Source organism: Hyla sarda, chromosome 13 (assembly GCF_029499605.1).
Source record: "Hyla sarda isolate aHylSar1 chromosome 13, aHylSar1.hap1, whole genome shotgun sequence".
In the NCBI taxonomy this organism is placed as follows: domain Eukaryota; kingdom Metazoa; phylum Chordata; class Amphibia; order Anura; family Hylidae; genus Hyla; species Hyla sarda.
The window spans coordinates 16344156-16366777 of record NC_079201.1 but is presented as its reverse complement, the minus strand read 5'-3'; the positions used below and the strand labels follow the sequence as shown (position 1 = coordinate 16366777).

Genomic DNA, 22622 nt, shown 5'->3' with positions numbered 1-22622 from the left:
AGTTAAACAGATTTGTAAGTTACTTCTACAAAAAAAATCTTAAACCTTCCAATAATTATCAGCTGCTGGAGTTGAGTTGATTTTTCTGTCTGGCAACACTGCTCTCTGCTGACACCTCTGTCTGTCTCGGGAACTGCACAGAGTAGAATACGTTTGCTATGGGGATTTGCTTCTACTCTGGACAGTTCCCGAGACAGGTGTCATCAGAGAGCACTTAGACAGAAAAGAACAACTCAACTTCAGCAGCTCATAAGTACTGAAAGGATTAATAATTTTTTAATAGGAGTAATTTACTAATCTGTTTAACTTTCTGGGGAGCCAGTTGTGAGATATATATAGGGGAATATGCAAAGCAGCTCATTACACCACCTTTTCAGGTAGTGTTCCCTGGTATCAGCTTGGCTCCTGTTACGGAATATAAAAAGCTGATCGGGATTTATGCCAAGCCAGACTACTCCCCAAAAGGGAAGTTTCTACCCATCTGCAGACAGCTGTTTCGTGGTGTTTGCCACTCGTCAGTACAGAGCAGGGTGATCTGGCTTGGCTGAGGTGAGAGGCCTCAGACCAACTAATATTCCCCTACCCAGAATGCCCGCGGAGTGCTAATTGGCCTTTTGAAGCTCCGTCACACCAGAAGTTATCCCCTTTAGTATATATATATATATATAAGTTTTTTCCTGGATAACCCCTTTAAATCTTGTATCAATTTTGCAGTAGATGTTGAGAGTGAATAGGGCAGCAGTGCACACGTGTGTCTGAAGCTTCGTTCCAATAGGAGGCTCTTATTCTTGATATTGCAGAAGGTCACAGCAGTCCGACCCCATGTGACCACGCTCTTTTTCCCTTATCCTGTGGGTAGGGGATAAGTGTTAATGGTGAATCCCTTTAAAGGGGTTTTCTGGGCTAGTGTGATTGATGGCCTACCCAATTGGTCATCTGTTGATCGGCACGTGCACTATACAGTGAATGGGGCTGGAAGCAGTTCACTGCTTAGGGTGCGCTCACACGGCCGTTTTTTTTTATACCCGTTCTTGCTGTAAACGAATTAAAGCGGTTTTAAAAAAATCCCATTCCTATCAATGGGATTTTTTTACAATCCGTTTGTACCCGTCTGTACTCATTTCCATTTTTTTGACGGCAAAAAAAACTGCACTTGCAGTATTTTTTCTTCTGTCAAAAAAAACTGAAGAAAAAAACGGATACAGTAAATTTAACATTGAAGTCTATGGAAAATGGATGAGCCTTTAATGTCATCCGTTTGCATCCATTTTTTTTTATCCGTTTTTACTTCTGAGCATTTTTTGCTTTATTAACTGAACCATAATGGATCCAAACAGATAACATCCGTTTGCATCCGTTATTGACCGTTTTTTTGTTTGTTTGTTTTTTAAAGTCTGTTTTTATTTTTGACGGGAGAAGAACGGGGCGGGTCTAGACGGCCGTGTGAACGGAGCCTTAGTGGCCGGAGCTGGTTACTGCAGCTTAGCTCTCATTCACATGAACCATTCTCATTCACATGACCATTGAGGGAGGTTTATCAAAACTTGTGCAAAAAAAAAGTTGCCCGTAGCAACCAATCAGATCACTTCTTTCATTTTGAAGAGGCTGTGTTAAAAATGAAAGAGGAAATCGTTCATGGTTGCTATGGGTGACTGGGCAAATTTTCCTCTGCCCAGGTTTTGATAAATCTCCCCCATTGTACATTCAGGGTCCTTTCTTTTGTTTTTGTTTTTTTAGGAGGGGGTGGGGGTTCCGCCTAACGGACCCTGAACGGATAAGAGCACAGCTGACACCGCTGGGTTCCGACAGATCCCATTGACTTGAATGGAGTCTGTCGGATGTCGAGTATTTTACAAAAGTTGAGAAAAATATGGGACATACAGTATTTGTTTTGGCACCCAATGGCCGTCCTTCCAACGGACTGACCGGCGTAGCTCCCTTTAAGCGTAGCGCGCTGTCAATGTAAATGAGCCCTAAGCAGCGTTAACGAAAAGCCATTGCTACACTATGAACCGAGCCTAGCGCTTCCTACCCTGTTCACTGTGTAGCGGGCGCAGGACAGCTGATCGGTGGGGCTGGCGGGTTTCGGCACACTACAGATAAGAGATTAATTGGTCTGTCTTGTGCGCCATCACTCATACTAGCCTGGGAAAACGTCTTTTTTTATGTTTTGAACTACTTTTTATGGCCGTTATTCATCATAATGGAATTTTAAGCTCCTACATTCATCATTCATTCAGTATTTGCATCATGTATTTATCCGGAAATGCTTCACATATTAAAGCTATGATGGGGCCTTCCAGTGGCATCAGACATGTGTAGACTAATATGAGATTTGTTTAAAGAGTACCTCTCATAATCTTGTTCCCTGACCTAATCATAATAAACCACCCCCTGCCTTTATTTTTTAGTTTTCTACCTTGATATTGCTCTGTATGTTCTGCTCAGTCTCAGTCAGATTCACAGACTGGGAAGGGGTGTTCCCCAGCAGGCGGGACATCATCTGAAGCCATCCAGGGGAGAACTTCCTCCCTCACTCTGCTACACAATTTAAGGGATACCTAAACATTATACAGGGGTGTGGAAATTTTATAAAAAACTACTTGTCCACGGGACTAAAATGGAGCAAAATCTACTTGTCCCTCATGACGATCCACTTGTCGGGCCAATTTTCGCTTTTACGTGCTGATTTTTTTCCTCCTCGCCCTATAATAGCCATAACTACCTACTAGGAGGTTATAAGGATACCTTTTAATTTTTCAATAACATATTCTCTGAACCAAAATATATATATATATATATATATATATATATTTAGGGAAGTGATATTGAAATAGTAAAAGATAATTTTGCAGATTTGGTGGATTTTCTTTTCTACGCCATTTACCTTGTGGTCAGATAACATGTTAGTTTTATACTTTAGGCGCCTGATTACAGCAATACCAGATTTGTATCGTTTACGTCATGTTTTACTAATACTGAACTTTTTCTAATTTTTTTAGTCCAATTTTTTAACCCCTGTAGCTTTATTTTTTTTTTTCCACATACCAGGCTGTATGAGGTCTCATTTTTTGCGCCATAATCTGTTTTTTGTATCGGTACAATTTTGGTATTGATCTGACTTTTTAATCGCTTTTTAACTTTTTTTTCTGGGATATTATAAAAATTGCAAATCTGTGGTTTGGTATTTTTTTTACATTTTCCGTACGGGATACATAATGTTATATTTTAATAGGTTGTACAATTACGCACGAAGCGATACCAAATATGTTTATTTTTATTATGTTTACGTGTTTTTATATAGGAAAAGGGGGTGATTTGAACTTTTAACATGGAAGGGGTTAAAGGAGAACTACGGGATTGAACATTTTATCCCCTATCCTAAGGATAGGGGATAAGTTTCAGATCGCGGGGGTCGGACCGCTGGGGCCCTCCACGATCTCCCGTACGGGGCCCCGGCTCTCTGCATAGAGAGCGCGTATCGACCACCGCACGAGGCGGCGGCTGACACGCGCCCTCCATTTACTGCCATGGGAGAGCCGAAGCGCTGCCTTTGGCAATTTCCGGCTCTCCCATAGCAGTGTATGGAGGGGGCGTGTCGGCCGCTGCTTCGTGCGGTGGTCAACACGCCCTCTCTAACCAGAGAGCTGGGGCCCCGTACGGGAGATCGTGGGGGACCCCAGCGGTCGGACCCCCCGCGATCTGAAACTTATCCCCTATCCTTAAGATAGGGGATACATTTTTCAATCCCGTAGTTCTCCTTTTGTGTGTCTTTCAAACTTTTATTAAAGCTTTTTATTTTTTTAACACTTTATTACACTTATATGAGGAATCATTAGATTCCTCATACAAATTAATAGAGTTCTATTGAACTCTATTAATCTGTGTGCTCTGTGATCCATTGATAGAGCCTGGTCCAGCCAGGATCTATCAATGACAGAGTGGGACAGCAGGGAACAGAGGCTACCTCTATAGTGGATCTCCCCCCGCGATCGCGCTGCGGGGAGGCGATCCACCCCTCTAGCCCACCAGGGAGCATACACATGTCCCTTTAGACGACGCTGTCAGCTTTGACAGCGGCGATCTAAAGGGTTAATAGCCAGCCGCGGCGATCGCCGCATGCTGGCTATTAGCGGCGGCCCCCGGCTACTGAGAACAGCTGCAGAGTATGGGGGCTGCAGAGTATGGAGCGGGCAGGAGTCGGCAGCCTGCTCCATACAGACTGCAGATCGCCGCTGCGCTTGTCAGGTCCAGCCCTGCTTGCCCGAAACAAATTCACCTGCCCGGCGCCCAAAACTGCTTGTCCCAGGCGTCGGGCGATAGGAATTCCACATCCCTGATTATACGTATTTCTAGCCCAGTGTTTCCCAACCAGGGTTCTACCAGCTGTTGCAAAACTACAACTCCCAGCATGCCTGGACAGCCGAAGGCTGTTCGGGCATGCTGGGAGTTGTAGCTTTGCAACAGCTGGAGGCACCTTGGTTGGGAAACACTGGTCTATAGCCACGAGGGCGCCCAGCTGTTGCAAATCTACAACTTCCATCTTGCCCCCACAGACTTTGGCTGGGAGATGTAGTTTTGAAACAGCTGGAGGCACCCTGGTTAGGAAACACATGCCAATCATACAGTCATTTGCCCTTTGTCTGACAATGAATCCCTATTGAGACTTTTTACTTGTACGTTAGGAGCTTTTACGTGTACACCCCCTCCTCCCGATAACTGCTCCTATATCTGAGGGAGTATACACTATTTTTACACAGTGGTATTATACTGCTAGGTGAGATTTCTCACTTCACGTTGCCTGACATGCGAATCGTGGTTTGGTCCCAACTCGAAAAAAAATAAAATTACGCTTTGCACTGTTCAATTACAAGCCTTTTATTATAGGGCTCCGAGAACACTGTGGGAAAAAAAGATACAAGTGTTCATTAAAGTAATTGCTGGGAGAATAAATCTACCTTTTTTTTTATTTTATTTTTTTAATTATTTTATATATATATATATATATATATATATATATATATATATATATATATTTTTTTTTTTTTTTTTTTATTTTTTTTTATATAGAGGAACATGTTCTTCCCCTATTGAGTTCCTTATTTCTAGCATATCCTATGTAGAGAACATAACCATAGTGCAGATAGGCAGCTGGGTTATATAAAAACTGGCCCCCGAAATTTTGGCCCTGTGATGTTTTGCAGTGAATGCCAAGTTCAGACATTAGTGCTCTTCACGGCCGTGTGAAGGAATGGAAGTGACAACTGCTCGGAGCATGTTCCTGGCTCGGAGCGATGATTCTCACGTTTGCAGCACAGATTTCCATCGTACTGTAAAGAATAGAACCACCTCTTGGTGATCTCTTGTGGATATATACGTTTTGCAGGGGGGGTGTAGTCTCCCTGTCTACAGCTCGTTTTACAACCCGTGGCAGAACTACAACTCCCAGCATGCCTGGACAGCCATTGTGCCTCCAGCTATTGCAGGACTACAACTCCCAGCATGCCTGGACAGCCATTGTGCCTCCAGCTATTGCAGGACTACAACTCCCAGCATGCCTGGACAGCCATTGTGCCTCCAGCTATTGCAGGACTACAACTCCCAGCATGCCTGGACAGCCATTGTGCCTCCAGCTATTGCAGGACTACAATTCCCAGCTTCCCTGACAGCCATTGTGCCTCCAGCTATTGCAAAACTACAACTCCCAGCATGCCAGGACAGTCGGAATTACTTTCTTGTTACTCCCCAATATATAATGATTTACTCCTTGGCTGATTATCTGTATTTTTATTAAAGGAGATGTCTCATCCTAAAGATTACTTAAAGGGGTACTCCGGTGAAAACCTTTTTTCTTTTAAATCAACTGGTGCCAGAAAGTTAAACATATTTTGTAAATGACTTCTATAAAAAAATCTTAATCCTTCCAGTACTTATTAGCTGCTGAATGCTACAGAGGAAATTTTGGCCCTGTGATGTTTTGCAGTGAATGCCAAGTTCAGACATTAGTGCTCTTCACGGCCGTGTGAAAGAATGGAAGTGACAACTGCTCGGAGCAGTGGCAGACTGCAGGAAGAGACACGTAGCACTCGTGTAACCTCGTGTATAATTGTAAAGTTCTGTTATCGGAATATGACGATCTATGAATATTTGCATAATTTACAATGATCTATATTTATCCTCCTGTAGTCATACCTAATTGGTTACCAAAGTTTTTTTTATATTTTATTTTTCTTTGCTCATGTCTCTACCAGTTATTTTATTTTATGTGTATTTTATACAGGTGGACAGTATACAACCAGTGCCTATTCCCGAGCCGCCCCCTCCCGCCAAATTTCAGTCCATTGGAGTCCAAGTGGAAGAAGAGTGGAGGTAAACCTAAATCCTACTGTACGGGGATTCTTGAAGGGGTACTCCCGTGGAAAAAAAATGTTCCAGAAAGTTAAACAGATTTGTAAATTACTTCTATTAAAAAAATCTTAATCCTTCCAGTACTTATCAGCTGCTGTATGATCCACAGGAAGTTCTTTTCTTTTTGAATTTCTTTTCTGTCTGCCCACAGTGCTCTCTGCTGACACCTCTGTCCATATCAGGAACTGTCCAGAACAGGATAGGTTTTCTATGGGGATTTGCTCGTACTCTGAACAGTTCCTAAAATGGACAGAGGTGTCAGCAGAGAGCACTGTGATCAGACAGATAAAATGGACAGAGCACTGTGGTCAGACTAAAAGGTAATTCGAAAAGAAAAGAGATTCCTGTGGAGCATACAGCAGCTGATAAGTCCTGGAAGGATTAAGATTTTTTTAATAGAAGTAATTTTAAAATCTAACAGCAAGGATGTATAAGTGTGTATATAGAGAGCTGTCAGTCACTGCGTAGGACCGCCCACTTGACTACTGAAAATAGCGCACAATAAGATGATAATTTTTTCGGAAAAAACACACTGCGTACGCAATTTCGCAGGTGCACACCCGTTGCTCATTCCCCCCCCCCCATCATTGATTGTTTTTTCTTGTTCACCAATAGGAACAGCCGATCCAGCAGTATGACATCCAAGCAAGAGACAGATTCCGATACGCAAGAGCCCAGCAATTCGTCTGACAAGAGCGTCCCCGACTGCCCACCTCCTCGCCAGCCCACCCCAGGTCCTCCAGTGCCCCTCCCCAAAAAGCACCTCTCCTATGGAGATGGTGGGGAAACCGAGGCCTCTGCCCTTCCTCCTCCCGACCCTTGGCTGGACTCTGCAGCCTCTCCTCCCTCTACTGAGCCCGCCCAGGCAGGCGCTTGCCGCAGGGATGGACACTGGTTCCTGAAATTGTTGCAGGCCGAGACGGAAAGACTGGAGGGCTGGTGTAAACAGATGCAAAGAGAAACGGGCGATAACAACCTGTGCGAAGAAGGTATTTTTTCTTAATAATATCGCCTATGATGGTAGGCTCCAAACTGTGGACCTCCAGCTGTTGCAAAACTACATCTCCCAGCATGCCCGGACAGCCAGCGGCTGTCCGGGCAAGCTGGGAGATGTAGTTTTGCAACAGCTGGAGGTGCACCGTTTGGTGACCACTGACCTATGATGATCAGGCTCCATTTCCCGTAGCCCATCTGGCAACTCGCATCCCAGATAAGTATGTCTTACTCTTTTGATATGTGTCCGTCCTGACCTCTGCCCTCTGCTTGCAGTGATCGGGAAGCTTCTTAGTGCTGTTGGCAGCGCTCAGCTCCTGATGTCACAGAAGTTCCAGCAGTTCCGCGGCTTGTGTGAGCAAAACCTGGTAAGAAATCCATAGAATACAACAAAGGCCATGGACTGAGCCTATAACCTAATGTTTTTCCAACCAGGGCGGCTCCAGCTGTTGCAAAACTACCACTCCGATCATCCCCTCATGCCAGGACAGCCATTGTATGTCCAGGAATAATGGGAGCTGTAGTGAAGATGGTGTTATCACTGACATCTCTCTTTTATTTATTTTTTTGGTGTATTAAAGGGGTACTCCGCTCCAGGACATTTTATCCTTTATCCAAAGGGGAACTATGGGTACGGTGCAGCTGTGGTCGTGATGTCAGTGACCACAGCCATCACGCCCCCTCCCATAGACACGAATGGAGGAGGTGGGATGTGGCGTCACGACTGTGGCCGCCCGAACCCGGCGTTGGGAATGGAAATGTTCAGAACGCTTGGGTGACGGCCTAGAGATAGCAGGGTGTCCCAGCGGCCGGACACTCCACGATCAGACATCTTACCCCCTATCCTTTGGATAGGGGGTTAAAGGGGTACTCCGGTGGAAAACATTTTTTTTTAAATCAACTGGTGCCAAAAAAGTTAAACAGATTTCTAAATTACTGCAATTTAAAATTCTTGATCCTTCCAGTACTTATCAGCTGCTGTATGCTCCAGAGGAAGTTGTGGAGTTCTTTCCAGTCTGACCACAGTGCCCTCTGTCCTTGTCAGGAACTGTCCGGTGAGAGGGCGAGGTTTGCTATGGAGATCTGTCCTGACACGGACATAGGTGTCAGCAGAGAGCACTGTGGTCAGACTGGAAAGAACTGCACAACTTCCTCTGGCGCATACAGCAGCTGATAAGTACTGGAAGGATCAAGATTTTTAAATAGAAATAATTTACAAATCTGTTAAACTTTCTAGCACCAGTTGACTAGATAAAAAATTATTAGGGTACTCTGCCCCCTAGATATCTTATACCCTATCCAACAGATAGGGGATAAGATGTCAGATCGCGGGGGTCCCGCCACTGGGGACCCCCGGGATCTCGGCTGAAGCACACCGGTGTCAGTACTGCACAGAGAAAGCTCGCTCTGTGCATAATGACTGGCAATACGGGGGCTGGAGCATCGTGATGTCACGGCTCCGCCCCCTCATGATGTCACGGCCCGCCCCCTCAATACAAGTCTATGGGAGGGGACATGGCGGCCGTCACGCCCCCTCCCATACACTTGCATTAAGGGGGCGGGCCGTGACATCACGAGGGGCGGAGCCGTGACGTCACGATGCTCCGGCCCCTATATTGCCCGTCATCACGCACAGAGCGAGTATGCTCTGTGCAGTAATGACAGCGGGGTGCTGCAGCCGAGATACCAGGGGTACCCAGCAGCGGGACCCCCGCGATCTGACATCATATCCTTTGGATAGGGGATAAGATGTCTAGGGGCAGAGTACCCCTTTAAGATGTCCAGTGGTGGAGTTCTCCTTTAAGCTTCGCTTCAGGCTTTTCATAGCAATTTTGTTTCGAACAAGTGCACTATATGTATTGGACAACAACATCTTCCATGCTACCACGATACAGGCAAGAAGTCAAGGTCATAAGTTTGGCAGAGGAACTTTCGCAGAAGATGGTTAATCTGTTGCGGCCTTGCAGTCTGTCTGCAGTTCATACACTGCCTTCCCATCATATCTATTATGACTTTGCACATTCTTGAATAATTGATCCCATAGTTTTAATTCTGCCCAGACTAAATTATTTAGTTGCTTTACTGTTGACCTTGGTGGATTTTAGATATTGGTTCCCTTTCTGTCTAAATGAACGGATGTGGTATGCAACATTTATAAATACTCTAAAAGGAGATCCCAAGATTAGACCATCCGTATCAGATGGGGGCACTTGTATATAAAGGGAAGTATTCTGGTCAATGAACTGATGGAATATACTTTTAAAGTGACGGCGTAACTGTCCTAGTAACATGTGCGTCATACACCATTTGGTGTTATTAAATCCACAGCATGACAACTTGTGTTGCAGAAGCATAGCCTGAAATATGGCGCCGTGTGCCTAAGTTGTGCCTGGCAATATAGAGGGAGTGCAACCAAGAAAACAAAATGGTATCGCACCTATTTGGGATACCCCTATATAAGTGCGAAGGAAAAAAGGAGGAGAAAAAACAACGGGGCGCTCGCTGTGTAGTACTTCTTAGAAAATGGATGATGAAAATACCCGCCACCAACACCCAAGGTGACGTACTGCCCTTGAGTCGATGTGCACCGAGGTGGGTGGGGCCCCTGTGATATGGAGGGGGGTGACAAAATTGAGATAGCAACAGTCTGCTGCTCTCACCCCTTATTTTTCCGTATTCCCGAGGGAGTGTAAAGTGTAAAAAATTGGTTTTTTTGAGAGCGCTACTGTTTTGCGACGGGGGTCAAATGAAACAGAGGTATGAGCCAGCACTTATGCAGGACTAACTTTTATTAGAAAAATAAGTCAAAGGTAAAACAGGACAACGCGTTTCGGTGCACACTCGCGCCTTCCTCAGGTCCACAATCACAAATCTGTGTAGTCCTGGCCAGGGTTCCTGCGGGTGGGCTTGTCCGCTGGCTCATACCTCTGTTTCATTTGACCCCCGTCGCAACACAGTAGCGCTCTCAAAAAAAAAGATTTTTTACTCTTTACACTGCCTATATAAGTACGTTAGTTTCTTGTATAATAGAGAGCTGTTAAAGGGGTACTCCACTGCCCCGGCATCCGGAACATCTTGTTCTGAAAGCTGGGTGTGGGCTGCGGGGGTTGTGACGGGCACACCCCCTCGTGACGTCACGCCACACCCCCTCAATGCAAGTCTATGGGAAGGGAGCACTGTGTTCCAAAAAGAAAAAAAAAAAGTTTTCCACTGGAGTAACCCTTTAAAGGCTATAGACACCTTTTTATTAAAGGAGTAGTCCGGCATGCACTTTTCTCATTTTATCTGGTCCGGGCTGCAAAATAAAAGAAAACAAACTTTCCCTTACCTGCCAACGAGCCCCTGATGCTCCGGTACACTCCGGTACAGGTGTTCGGTCCCGGGGCTGTATTCTTCTTACTTCCTGTTAGCCCGGCACGTTACACGGAGCTTCAGCCTATCACCGGCCGCAGCGATGTCCCGCCTCGGCTGGTGATAGGCTGAAGCTCCGTGTGACGTGCCCGGGGACCGAACACCTGTACCGGAGCATCGGGGGCTCGTTGGCAGGTAAGGGAAAGTTTTTTTGCAGCCTGGACCAGATAAAATGAGAAAAGTGCGCACCGGACTACTCCTTTTAAGCTTTTTTTTTTTTTTTTTTTTTTTGCCATATGCCTCTTTTGCCTTAGATTTAATTTTTTTAACAAAAATGTTAAGTTCATAGTTTATAGCTTCTGTTATAAGTAAAGTCCGTCAGAGAAGCAATTCTGTCACAGGCTTCCCCCCCCCCCCTTCTAATTTCTTCTCAAGGAATTTCAAAGCCGATTTGTGACTTCAACAAAGTTGACCCTTGATGTGGTCATGAATCAGCTTAGAATATGGTTTAGAAGAAAAGGGCAGATAAGAAGCCTGTCAGAGAGTAGCTTCTCTGACCGACTTTACTAATAAAAGATGCTGTAGAAGTAGAACGCAAGCTTAATGTTTATTTATTTATTAAACAAAACTGCGGAGAATATGTTTTAAGTACCAAAAATAAGCAAAAAAGAACAATAAAATAATGTATTTTTTTTTAAAGGTATCCACAGCCAGTAAGGTATATTCTTATAACCTAGATTTTGTCTTTAAACCACATGAACAGAAAGGTCTATCTTGATTCTAATGGAACTATTTCCGACCTAACATTTGCATTTCTCTGTAAATTTTTGGCTTTTAATTGAAAACAGATGTAAGAGGAGAGAAGAAGCATTTAGTTCAGATCTATTTTAAATGTATCTTAAACTCATTGTGGCCTCCTAGAAAGATGAGCTGTTAAAGGTGGCAGCAAGATTATAGGATTTGTCAGCAGCTATGCATAAAATACCAGGAAAAATGGTTAGTCAGCCAGTAAAGGGATTTACATTTTCAATAGAAGAGCAATGTGGGAGTGTAAATTTTGCATGGATTGGGCTAAGGGCTTTTTGGCCATGTTGGAGGAAGTTGAGGTGTTTAAGGATATGTTGCAATAGGTGGATTAAAGGGGTACTCTGCTGCTCAGCGTTCGGAAAAAGCAGTTTCGAATGCTGGAGCCCGCAGCTCGTAACGTCAGAGCCCTGCCCCCCCTTGACGTCATGCCCCTCCCCATCAATGCAAGTCTATGGGAGGGGGCGTGACAGTTCAGACTTGCATTGAGGGGGCGGGGTGTGATGTCATGAGGGGTGGGGCTATGACATCACGAGCTCCTGGCTCTAAGCGTTCGGAACATTTTGTTCCAAACGCTGAGCAGCGGAGTACCCCTTTAAAGGGGTACTCCGGTGAAAACCTTTTTTCTTTTAAATCAACTGGTGGCAGAAAGTTAAACATATTTGTAAATTACTTCTATTAAAAAATCTTAATCCTTCCAGTACTTATTAGCTGCTGAATGCTACAGAGGAAATTCCTTTCTTTTTGGAACACTGATGACATCACGAGCACAGTGCTCTCTGCTGACATCTCTGTCCATTTTAGCAACCAGGCATAGCAGATGTATGCTAAGGGCAGCATGGTGGCTCAGTGCTTAGCACTGCTGCCTTGCAGTGCTGGGGACTTGGGTTCAAATCCCACTAAGGACAACAATAAATAAAGCATTATTATTATTATTATAATAACATCAGCAGAGAGAACTGTGCTCATGATGTCATCAGAGAGCATTCCAAAAAGAAAAGAATTTCCTCTGTAGTATTCAGCAGCTAATAAGTACAGGAAGGATTAAGATTTTTTAATAGAAGTAATTTACAAATATGTTTAACTTTCTGCCACCAGTTGATTTAAAAGAAAAAAGGTTTTCACCGGAGTACCCCATTAATGCACCAGTCATATGGTGCACCAATAATAATTCCCCCCCTAAGTAGGTTCCTAATAACTGCTATGTTCTGTGTAATTGATGTAACATAGTTACGTAGTTGCCCAACCAATTATTCCAAAGCCCTATGAGACTTGTGCCAATTGCCTCATATTGGGATATTTCCTCTAGGAACTTGTGATATTATCTTTCAAGCAAGGCACCCAACTCGTTCATCCATCACAACATCAGAGTCTCACTACTCTTACAGTAAAGAATCCCTGTCTGTGATCATGGTGAAACCTTTTTTCCTGTAGATATAAAAAGAATGCCGCCTGGTCACAATTACCTTCCTGTCTATTTTCCAAATTTTTGTAACTTAAAATTGTGGAAATCTATCTTGGTAGTATATTTAACCTATTTCCCAAAATACCTTGGTCGCCCTTCTCAGCACCCACCTAAATTCAGCTATAATTTTTTCTGCTAATCATTGTAGAGATTTGGGATTCAATTATTCTCTGCAGTTTCAAGGACGTTCTTCCTGCAGCTTTGGATTTATGCATGATCCGATGTATACGCAGTTACGGTGCCGCCCATTGTCCCCAGTCATCTGGTCCCCTGCTGTGCCCAAACCTTCCTGTCTGCGCTCTCTCTCCTCATCCGTGAACCAGTATGAGGGGCTATCAGTTTGGCACATTTGTCTAAAGGAAATTGTATCAATGTTATCAGTCTCATGCAGATTGATAAATCTGAACATAAAAGTGGTGTACAGATTGCACTCTGTCTATAAGAAAAGTTCTAACAGAATGTTGCCCAAATATAAAATAAAATGTGGTTAATTAGGTGTGGCAATTACATTTGAGCTATCTATTAAATTTAATAAATCAAATTTTTTTTTTTTTAAAGGGGTACTCCGGTGAAAACCTTTTTTCTTTTAAATCAACTGGTGGCAGAAAGTTAAACATATTTGTAAATTACTTCTATTAAAAAATCTTAATCCTCCCTGTACTTATTAGCGGCTGAATACTACAGAGGAAATTCTTTTCTTTTTGGAATGCTCTCTGATGACATCACGAACACAGTTCTCTCTGCTGACGTTATTATAATAATAATAACGCTTTATTTATTGTTGTCCTTAGTGGGATTTGAACCCAAGTCCCCAGCACTGCAAGGCAGCAGTGCTAACCACTGAGCCACCATGCTGCCCTTAGCATACATCTGCTATGCATGGTTGCTAAAATGGACAGAGATGTCAGCAGAGAGCACTGTGCTCGTGATGTCATTAGTGTTCCAAAAAGAAAGGAATTTCCTCTGTAGCATTCAGCAGCTAATAAGTACTGGAAGGATTAAGATTTTTTAATAGAAGTAATTTACAAATATGTTTAACTTTCTGCCACCAGTTGATTTAAAAGAAAAAAGGTTTTTCACCGGAGTACCCCTTTAAATGTCACAGTTGAATTAGTGTCTTTTTTAAAAAGACAATACAATTTTTTCTTTTCCTCCAGGTATCAGCCTATTTTTCTGCCCTCCACCCCTACTAAAATCATGATTTATCCTTAAAATAATAGAAATGGTTACTGAAGTACAATAATAATCAGTCCTTTTATTTTTTTTTTATTTTTTTTTTTTTTACTTTTGTTGACAAATGCATCAAGTTTATGCAAAGATTCGATATTTACAGTGTTGACCCTTCTTTCTCACGACTTCTGCAGTTTTCCCTGGCAGGCTGGAGGTCAGCTTCTAGGCCAGTATCTGACTGGTGACAACACATTTTTGCCTAGTCAGTTCTTGGAGTTTTTTACAATTTCTGTGTTTTTGTTCAGACACTTTTTAAGGATTTTTGGGATTGTGATCTGGGGAGTTTTCTGGGCATAGGCCTAAAATGTCTATGTTTTGTTCACTGTTTGTTATCACTGTTACCTTGTGACATGGTCTCCATCATGCTGGGAAAATCCTTGTTCATCACCAAATCGCTCCAGAATTGTGTGTGTGTGTGGGGGGGGGTTATTTATTTTCTTTTTTTTTTATTTTAAAGGTCACATGCGTTATAAAGGTTAAAGGAGATATCCAGTGCTGAACAACTTATCCCCTATCCTAAGGATAAGGGATAAGTTTCATATTGCGGGGAGTCCGACCACTGGGGCCCCCTGAGATCTCCTGTACGGGGCCCCGGCAGCCAACGGGAAAGGGGCAGGTTGACCACCTCGCGAAGCGGCGACTGACACGCACGCTCAATACAACTCTACGGCGGAGCTCCTGCCTTCGGCAATCTCCGGCTCTGCCATAGCGATGTATTGAGGGGGGGTGTCGACCACCACTTTGTGCTATCTGGCCAGCAAGCCGGGGCCCCGTACAGGAGATCGCGGGGTGCCCCAGCGGTCGGACACCCCCCGCAATCTGAAACTTATCTCCTATCCTTAGTTTAGGGGATAAGTTTTTCAGCACTGGACTACCCCTTTAACGCTGCTCAGCGTTTGGAACAAAATGTTCTGAATGCTTAGAGCTGGCGCCGGGAGCTCGTGACTACATAGCCCCGCCCCCTGATGAAATCACGCCCCACCCCTTCAATGCAAGTCTATGGGAGGGGGTGTGACGGATGTCACGCCCCCTCCCATAGACTTGCATTGAGGGGGCGGCGGCGTGGTGTCGTGAGGGGGCTGGGGCTATGACGTCACGACCTGCCATCTCTAAGCGTTCCCAACGATGAGCAGCGGAGTACCCCTTTTAACACAACCTTTTTAGTCCTTCTTAATAGCCTGTCATTGTGAACGCTGCTGTTCTCTAGAATGGTATTGATGTAGCTCCTTGTCTGTATGTAATATTGTAATCCCTCGGAGCACAGTTTTCCATTATGGAATTTAGGTTTCAAAATACAAAGTGCTTTAAGACAGCAGCCGCCTTAAGAAAAGGCTTGGACAAATACCCTTTTTTTTTTTTTCTAATGCACGGCTATTGTTGCTGTGTAATGAGGTATAACACGTATGCAGCCATTTATCAGAGTACTTCCCATACTGCCGGATTTCCGGAAAGAATCCTGTGACATTTTTACAGTGCACAAATGCCTTTTGGGGATTGTACAAAAGAATGTAATACTGAAAATCAATTTATTCTTTTTAGATTTATCTACATAGATTTCCTATTACATTGTAACGTGTTATTATCAGTAGTGCCCAAATAGCAGAACAGTGTACTTACTGATCATGCTGGACTGTGACTGGAATTTGAAATAGCTTTTTGGAATGCTCTCTGATGACATCGCGAGCACAGTTCTCTCTGCTGACGTTATTATAATAATAATAGCGCTTTATTTATTGTTGTCCTTAGTGGGATTTGAACCCAAGTCCCCGGCACTGCAAGGCAGCAGTGCTAACCACTGAGCCACAATGCTGCCCTTAGCATACATCTGCTATGCATGAGCATGAGCAGAGAGCACTGTGCTTGTGATGTCATCAGTGTTCCAAAAAGAAAGGAATTTCCTCTGTAGCATTCAGCAGCTAATAAGTTCTGGAAGGATTAAGATTTTTTAATAGAAGTAATTTACAAATATGTTTAACTTTCTGCCACCAGTTGATTTAAAAGAAAAAAGGTTTTTCGCCGGAGTACCCCTTTAAATGTCACAGTTGAATTAGTGTCTTTTTTTAAAAGACAATACAATTTTTTTCTTTTCCTCCAGGTATCAGCCTATTTTTCTGCCCTCCACCCGAGTGCGGCCAGCGCTGACTGAATCAGTCGGCACTAGGACCGCGCGGACACTGCAGTCTCCAATAGACTGCAATGTGTTACGCGCGGATTTCCGTCCTGAAGAAAGAGCAACGCCTTTCTTCAGGCGGAAATTTCCAAGCGGATTTTCCGTTCACATATTCCGCAGTGTGAATTTGTGAACGGAAAACCATTTACTACACTATACATTTTAGCAAGCGGAATTTCCGCCTGCAATTTCAAAGCGAAATTGCAGGCGGAAATTCTTTAGTCTGAACCTGGCCTAAGGGTTCTCATTTCTGCTGCAAAGCATTTCCTGCAGTCATGGTCTCAGTACAAGAAAGGGCCCACATCACTGGTCAATGGGGTTCACTGTCTGAGCAGACAATTTCTTGTGTAGAAACCAAGACCAAGAAGTGGTACACAGTGGGACTGGGCACCATTGGAATGGCGGCAGTGGGTGAACGGGGGGCAGATCAGTAAGTTTTTTTTTTTTTTTTTTTTTACCCAATGTACGTGTCTGCCCCACTCCCCCGCTGCCGCCCAGTCTCGCTGCGCTCCACTTCCTCGTTTTGGTCTTTACACAACACTGACCTTACTTAATATAATGCCTCTAGAGATGAGCGAACTTACAGTAAATTTGATTCGTCACGAACTTCTCGGCTCGGCAGTTGATGACTTTTCCTGCGTAAATTAGTTCAGCTTTCCGGTGCTCCGGTGGGCTGGAAAAGGTGGATACATTCCTAGGAAAGAGTCTCCTAGGACTGTATCCACCTTTTCCAGCCCACCGGAGCACCGGAAAGCTGAACTAATTTACGCAGGAAAAGTCATCAACTGCCGAGCCGAGAAGTTCGTGACGAATCGAATTTACCGTAAGTTCGCTCATCTCTAAATGCCTCCATTTGCTTCTATCTTTGGTACATTACTCTATCATCTACCCAGTAGACCAGATAAACAGGATACTCTGTGTAGAATAAGCGATTACGTCATTGACAATATGTCTCATATAGTGATGAATTATATAAACCTACGTTATATAAACCTGTATTGTCGAAAATGGTGGAGGAGGATGAGGATGAGGATCACAGCTGGTCATCGCCATACCATTGAATAATGCAATAGGTGAAGATATTAGCGCAGTCGGTCAGAGCAGAGATAATGTGGAAGGGGCAGGAGATTTCGAGGACAGATAAAACCCCTGGCATACTGATGGGCATGTGGTACTAATTGAGTGGGTTCAGCTAAACTGCACAGCTGATCTCACATGGCTGTGGGGGATGTATGTGTCTCAGCACGTTGAAGGTTTTAATAATGATGTACAGTATGTTTTCACATTCAGTTTGATGGAATGAAAGGAATGATTTGTAAAGACTCACTCCTACCCCCTTTCTTGCTTTCTAGAACCCGAACTCCAACCCTCGTCCATCGGCACAGGACCTTGCCGGATTCTGGGACCTGTTGCAGCTTTCTATAGAAGATATTAGCATGAAATTTGATGAACTCTTCCAACTTAAGGCCAATGGCTGGGTATTGACCGAGACCCCTGATAGAAATGTAAGTAGAAATGTCCTGGGCCTGTTCTACAGTGTAACGTGCAGGTGAAATGTATCCATCGGGGGTCCAGGCTACTTAACTATAGAGTAACCCAACCCCCCCCCCCCCCGACCTACGATGGCCCCGACATACGAGCCTCTCAGAGACCATCGCATGTTGAAGGCAGCATCAACATACGATGCTTTTGTATGTCGGGGCCATCGCATAAACGGCTATCCGGCAGCATAGACTGCTTCAGCTGCCACCGGATAGCCGTTTACGGTGCCCCGTGTGGTCCGGTGACGATCACTTACCTGTCCTCGGGGCTCCGGCGCGTCCTCTTCGGGATCCCCTGCATCGTCGGCGCTCTCTATCGACGTCATCGCTGCGCACGCCGTCCCGTCATCCAATAGGAGCGGCGTGCGTAGCGACGTGATGGCGGCGACGGAGAGCGAGGATGCCGGGGAAGCAGAGGCCTTGCCGGAGCGTCTGGGACGCGGCGACAGCGATGGATGGCGACATCCTGGGCAGCAGTGACGAGCGGCGACGGTCCGGAGCGGCGGGGACAGGTGAGTACAACTTCCTTTACCAGTGGTCTACAACCTGCGGACCTCCAGATGTTGCAAAACTACAACTCCCAGCATGCCCGGACAGCCGTTGGCTGTCCGGGCATGCTGGGTGTTGTAGTTTTGCAACATCTGGAGGTCCTCAGGTTGTAGACCACTGTCCTATACTTTACATTGCACGGATCCCTCAACATGTGATGGTTTCAACAAACGATGGTCCGTTTGGAACGGATTACCATCGTATGTTGAGGGACCACTGTACATTGATGGACTATGCTTGGGACTAGGCTGCAGTTCCCGGCACCACCACATGCACTGATAGAAGAGTCTGTAGGTTTTATTCTGTTGTTCGACCTTCAATGTTTGTAAAATTGCTTTAATGGGGTTTTCTTATCCGAACACTTGAAGCAAACACACAGGATATGCCATAAATGTCTCATAGATTCAGATAAAGGAGTACTCCGGGATATGAAAACTTAGGGGATACGTTTCAGATCGCGGGGGGGGTCCTGTACTGGGCCTCGGCGAGAGGGGTGTCTGACCACTGCATAATGCGGCTGCCGACACACCTCCTCAATACATCTCTATGGGAGAGCCAGAGCGCTGCATTCGGAAGTCTCCGCTTCTGCCATAGAGATGTATTAAGGGGGCCGGCCGGCACGCCATGCGATGGTCCACGCACGCTTTTTCGGCAAATACGGGAGATCGGGTGGAGGGGGGGTGTCGCGCTTGGATTATATTATTATTAAAAAGGTCTCTGAAAAATAAAAACTAGATTCTGATTGGTTGCTATGGGCAAGTGCTTCACTATTCCTTTGCACAAGTTTTAATAAATCTCCCCCATCGTCTCGAAAAAGCAATTCTAGGATATCCAGTAGATTGCAGCCATGAGGGCAGCATTTCTTACTGATAATATACAATTATTATTATCTGTTAAATAAAAATATATTCATCCTCTTATTAAACTTTGATCTTTCATATCCTTCCATAATCCCGGGGCTCTGAAGCAGCATCAAACTCTCCCTTAAATCTCTCTTATCTAAAAGGGACCTAAAGTGCTTTTCTGTCTAATCTCCATAGTTTAGAACTTCCATGGAGACTGCTGCACAGTCAGATAAGTAGATAATTATGCCATTCAGGGTTTGTAGAAAGGATTGGTGGCAATGCCATTGAGCAATAGTTAAATGGGCACTATCATTAAAGGACATCTGCAGCGTGATTAACACTTATCCCCTATCCACAGGATAGGGGATAAGTGTTTGATCGTGAGGGGTCCGACCGCTGGGACCCCCTGTGATCTCCTGTACGGGGCCACGGCTGTCCCGTGCAGGGGGAGTGCTGGCCGCAGCATGACGTTACAGCCGGCACGCCTCCTCCATACATCTCTATGGGAGAGGCGGGGAGGCAGCGTTCGTGCCTCCCCGTCTCCCCCATAGAACTGTATGGGGACGGGGAGGAGACGGGGCGTCACCATGAGCGCTAATGGCGGCGCCCCGTTAAGGAGATCGAGGGGGGTCCCAGCGGTCGGACCCCCCGCAATCAAACACTTATCCCCTATCCTGTGGATAGGGGATAAGTGTCATTCCGCTGCAGTAGTCCTTTAACGCAGATTTTTGCTATTGCACTCCTTATGGTAAATAATCTTTCTAATGTACTTAGATTGAAAAAATTAAGTTTTCTCTGTTTTTATTTGTGTTTTAACCCCTTAACGACAAAGGACGTAAATGTAAGTCCTGGTGATGCGGTACTTAACGCACCAGGACGTACATTTACGTCCTAAGCATAACTGCGGGCATCGGAGCGATGCCCGGATCATGCACGGCATGTCCCGGCTGTTGATCGCAGCCGGGGACCCGCCGGTAATGGCGGACATCTGCGATCCCACGGATGTCCGCCATTAACCCCTCAGATGCCGTGATCAATACCGATCACGGCATCTGGAGCATCGCGGTCACTTAATTGGATGATCGGATCGCCCGCAGCGCTGCCTCGGCGATCCGATCATCCTGCCTTCGCTGCCTTCCCGGCGTCTTCTGCTCTAATCTGCCTTCCTGCAGACCAGAGCAGAAGATGACCGATAACCCTGATCAGTGCTATGTCCTATACATAGCACTGAACAGGATTAGCAATCGAGTGATTGCTATAAATAGTCCCCTATGGGGACTATTAAAGTGTAAAAATAATATTAAAAAAAGTAAAAAAAAATAAAGTAAAAAAATGTGAAAAACCCCCTCCCCCAATAAAAAACGTAAATTGCCCCATTTTCCCTATTTCACCCCCAAAAAGTGTTAAAAAAATATTTTATATACATATTTTGGTATCGCCGCGTGCGTAAATATCTGAACTATTAAAATAAAATGTTAATGATACCGTACGGTGAACGGCGTGAACGTAATAAAAAAAAAAGTCCAAAATATCTGCTTTTTTATAACATTTTATTCCCAAAAAAATTAATAAAAAATGTATTAAAAGTTTTATATAAGAAAATATGGTATCAAAAATGAGCCCTTATACCGCCGCTTATACTGAAAAATGAAAAAGTTATAGGTCTTCAAAATAGGGGGATCTTAAACGTACTAATTTGGTTAAAAAGTTTGTGATTTTTTTTTTAAGCACAACAGTAATAGAAAAGTACGTTATCACGGGTATCATTTTAATCGTATTGACCCAAAGAATAAAGAACACGTCACTTTTACCATAAATTGTACGGTGTGAAAACGAAACCTTCCAAAATTTGCAAAATTGCGGTTTTCTTTTTAATTTCCCCACACAAATAGTATTTTTTTGGTTGCGCCATACATTTTATGGTAAAGTGAGTGATGGCATTACAACGGACAACTGGTTGCGCAAAAAACAAGCCCTCATACTAGTCTGTGGATGAAAATATAAAAGAGGTTTGATTTTTTTGAAGGAGAGGAGGAAAAAATAAAAACGTAAAAATAAAATGTTCTGCGTCCTTAAGGGGTTAAAAAAGCTGCCACTAGGTGTCTCCCTACTTGTCCAGAGCACATCCCCCCCCCCCAATCTTTTGTACAGACTTTGGACTCCTGCTGGCTTGGCAGGAGTCCAAAATTAGGAAATGCAGTCTGGAGTTCTGGGGTGTTGTGTGCAGACTTAGCCAATCATAGCTCATCTCACACTGAACAGCTCTGGGCTGTGTGTAGCAGAGTGAGGGAGGAAGTTCTCCCCTGTATGGCTTCAGATGATGTCATGCCTGCTGGGGAACGCCCCTTCCCAGTCTGTGAATCTGACTGAGACTGAGCAGAAAATTCAGAGCAATATCAAGGTAGAAAACTAAGAAATAATAAAAATAAAGGCGGTGGAGGTGGTTTATTATGATTAGGTCAGGGAACTGTGAGGATTATAACATTTAACAAGATCATGACAGGTACTCTTTAAACAGGTTGTTTGCTAAAGACGACCTCTTTCTATATTCCCTATAGGTTGTGGCCAGTGATCACCGGATGTGATGGCGCCTTAAATGGGTTGTGCGCTGCCCTGCCTTTCGGAGCTCCGCTCGCAGCGTCCGGAAGTTCAATACTCCAAACGCTGTGTGCAGGCTTCCGTATTCGAGGCCGCCCCCTCGTGACGTCATGCCCGCCCCCTCGTGACGTCACGCCTGCCTCCTCAATGAAAGTCTATGGGAAGGGGGCGCGACCGCTGTCAGGCCCCCTTCCCATAGACTTTCGTTGAGGGGGCGGGCATGACGTCACGAGGGGGGCGGCCTCGAACACGGGAGCCTGCACACAGCGTTTGGAGTAATGAACTTCCGGACGCTGCGAGCGGAGCTCCGGAAGGCAGGGCAGCCGACAACCCCTTTAAAGAGTACCTGTCATGATCTTGTTAATTTATTTATAATCCTCCCACTGCCCCATCATGATAAACCCCCTGCCTATATTTTTATTATTTGTTTGTTTTCTCTTGATATTGCTCTGTATTTTCTCCCCAGCAGGCATGACATCATCTGAAGCCATACAGGGGAGAACTTCCTCCCTCACTCTGCTACACACAGACCAGAGCAGTTCATTGTGAGATGAGCTATGATTGGCAAAGGCTGCACACACAACCCTCAGCACTCCAGGCTGCATTTCCTGATTTTGGACTTCTGCCAAGCCAGGGAGACCTAGTAGCAGCTTTTTTAAACACAAATA

At 44.7% G+C, this 22622-nt stretch overlaps 1 protein-coding gene and 1 long non-coding RNA gene across 5 annotated transcripts in view; one reads left to right on the top strand and one right to left on the bottom strand.

Annotated features, from left to right (window-relative positions):
* LOC130297461 (uncharacterized) overlaps positions 1-22622 on the bottom strand; it is a 188646-nt gene that overhangs the window by 135798 nt on the left and 30226 nt on the right. The gene's annotated exons all lie outside the window — the stretch shown is intronic.
* The window catches only part of DLGAP4 (DLG associated protein 4), a 201823-nt gene that overhangs the window by 172464 nt on the left and 6737 nt on the right, over positions 1-22622 (top strand). For all 3 annotated transcript variants that reach the window (XM_056549957.1, XM_056549958.1, XM_056549959.1), the window contains 4 exons: positions 6281-6369; positions 7024-7397; positions 7678-7769; positions 17774-17926. In XM_056549957.1, coding sequence (XP_056405932.1) covers positions 6281-6369; positions 7024-7397; positions 7678-7769; positions 17774-17926 — 708 coding nt within the window. The remainder of the gene's footprint in view (positions 1-6280; positions 6370-7023; positions 7398-7677; positions 7770-17773; positions 17927-22622) is intronic.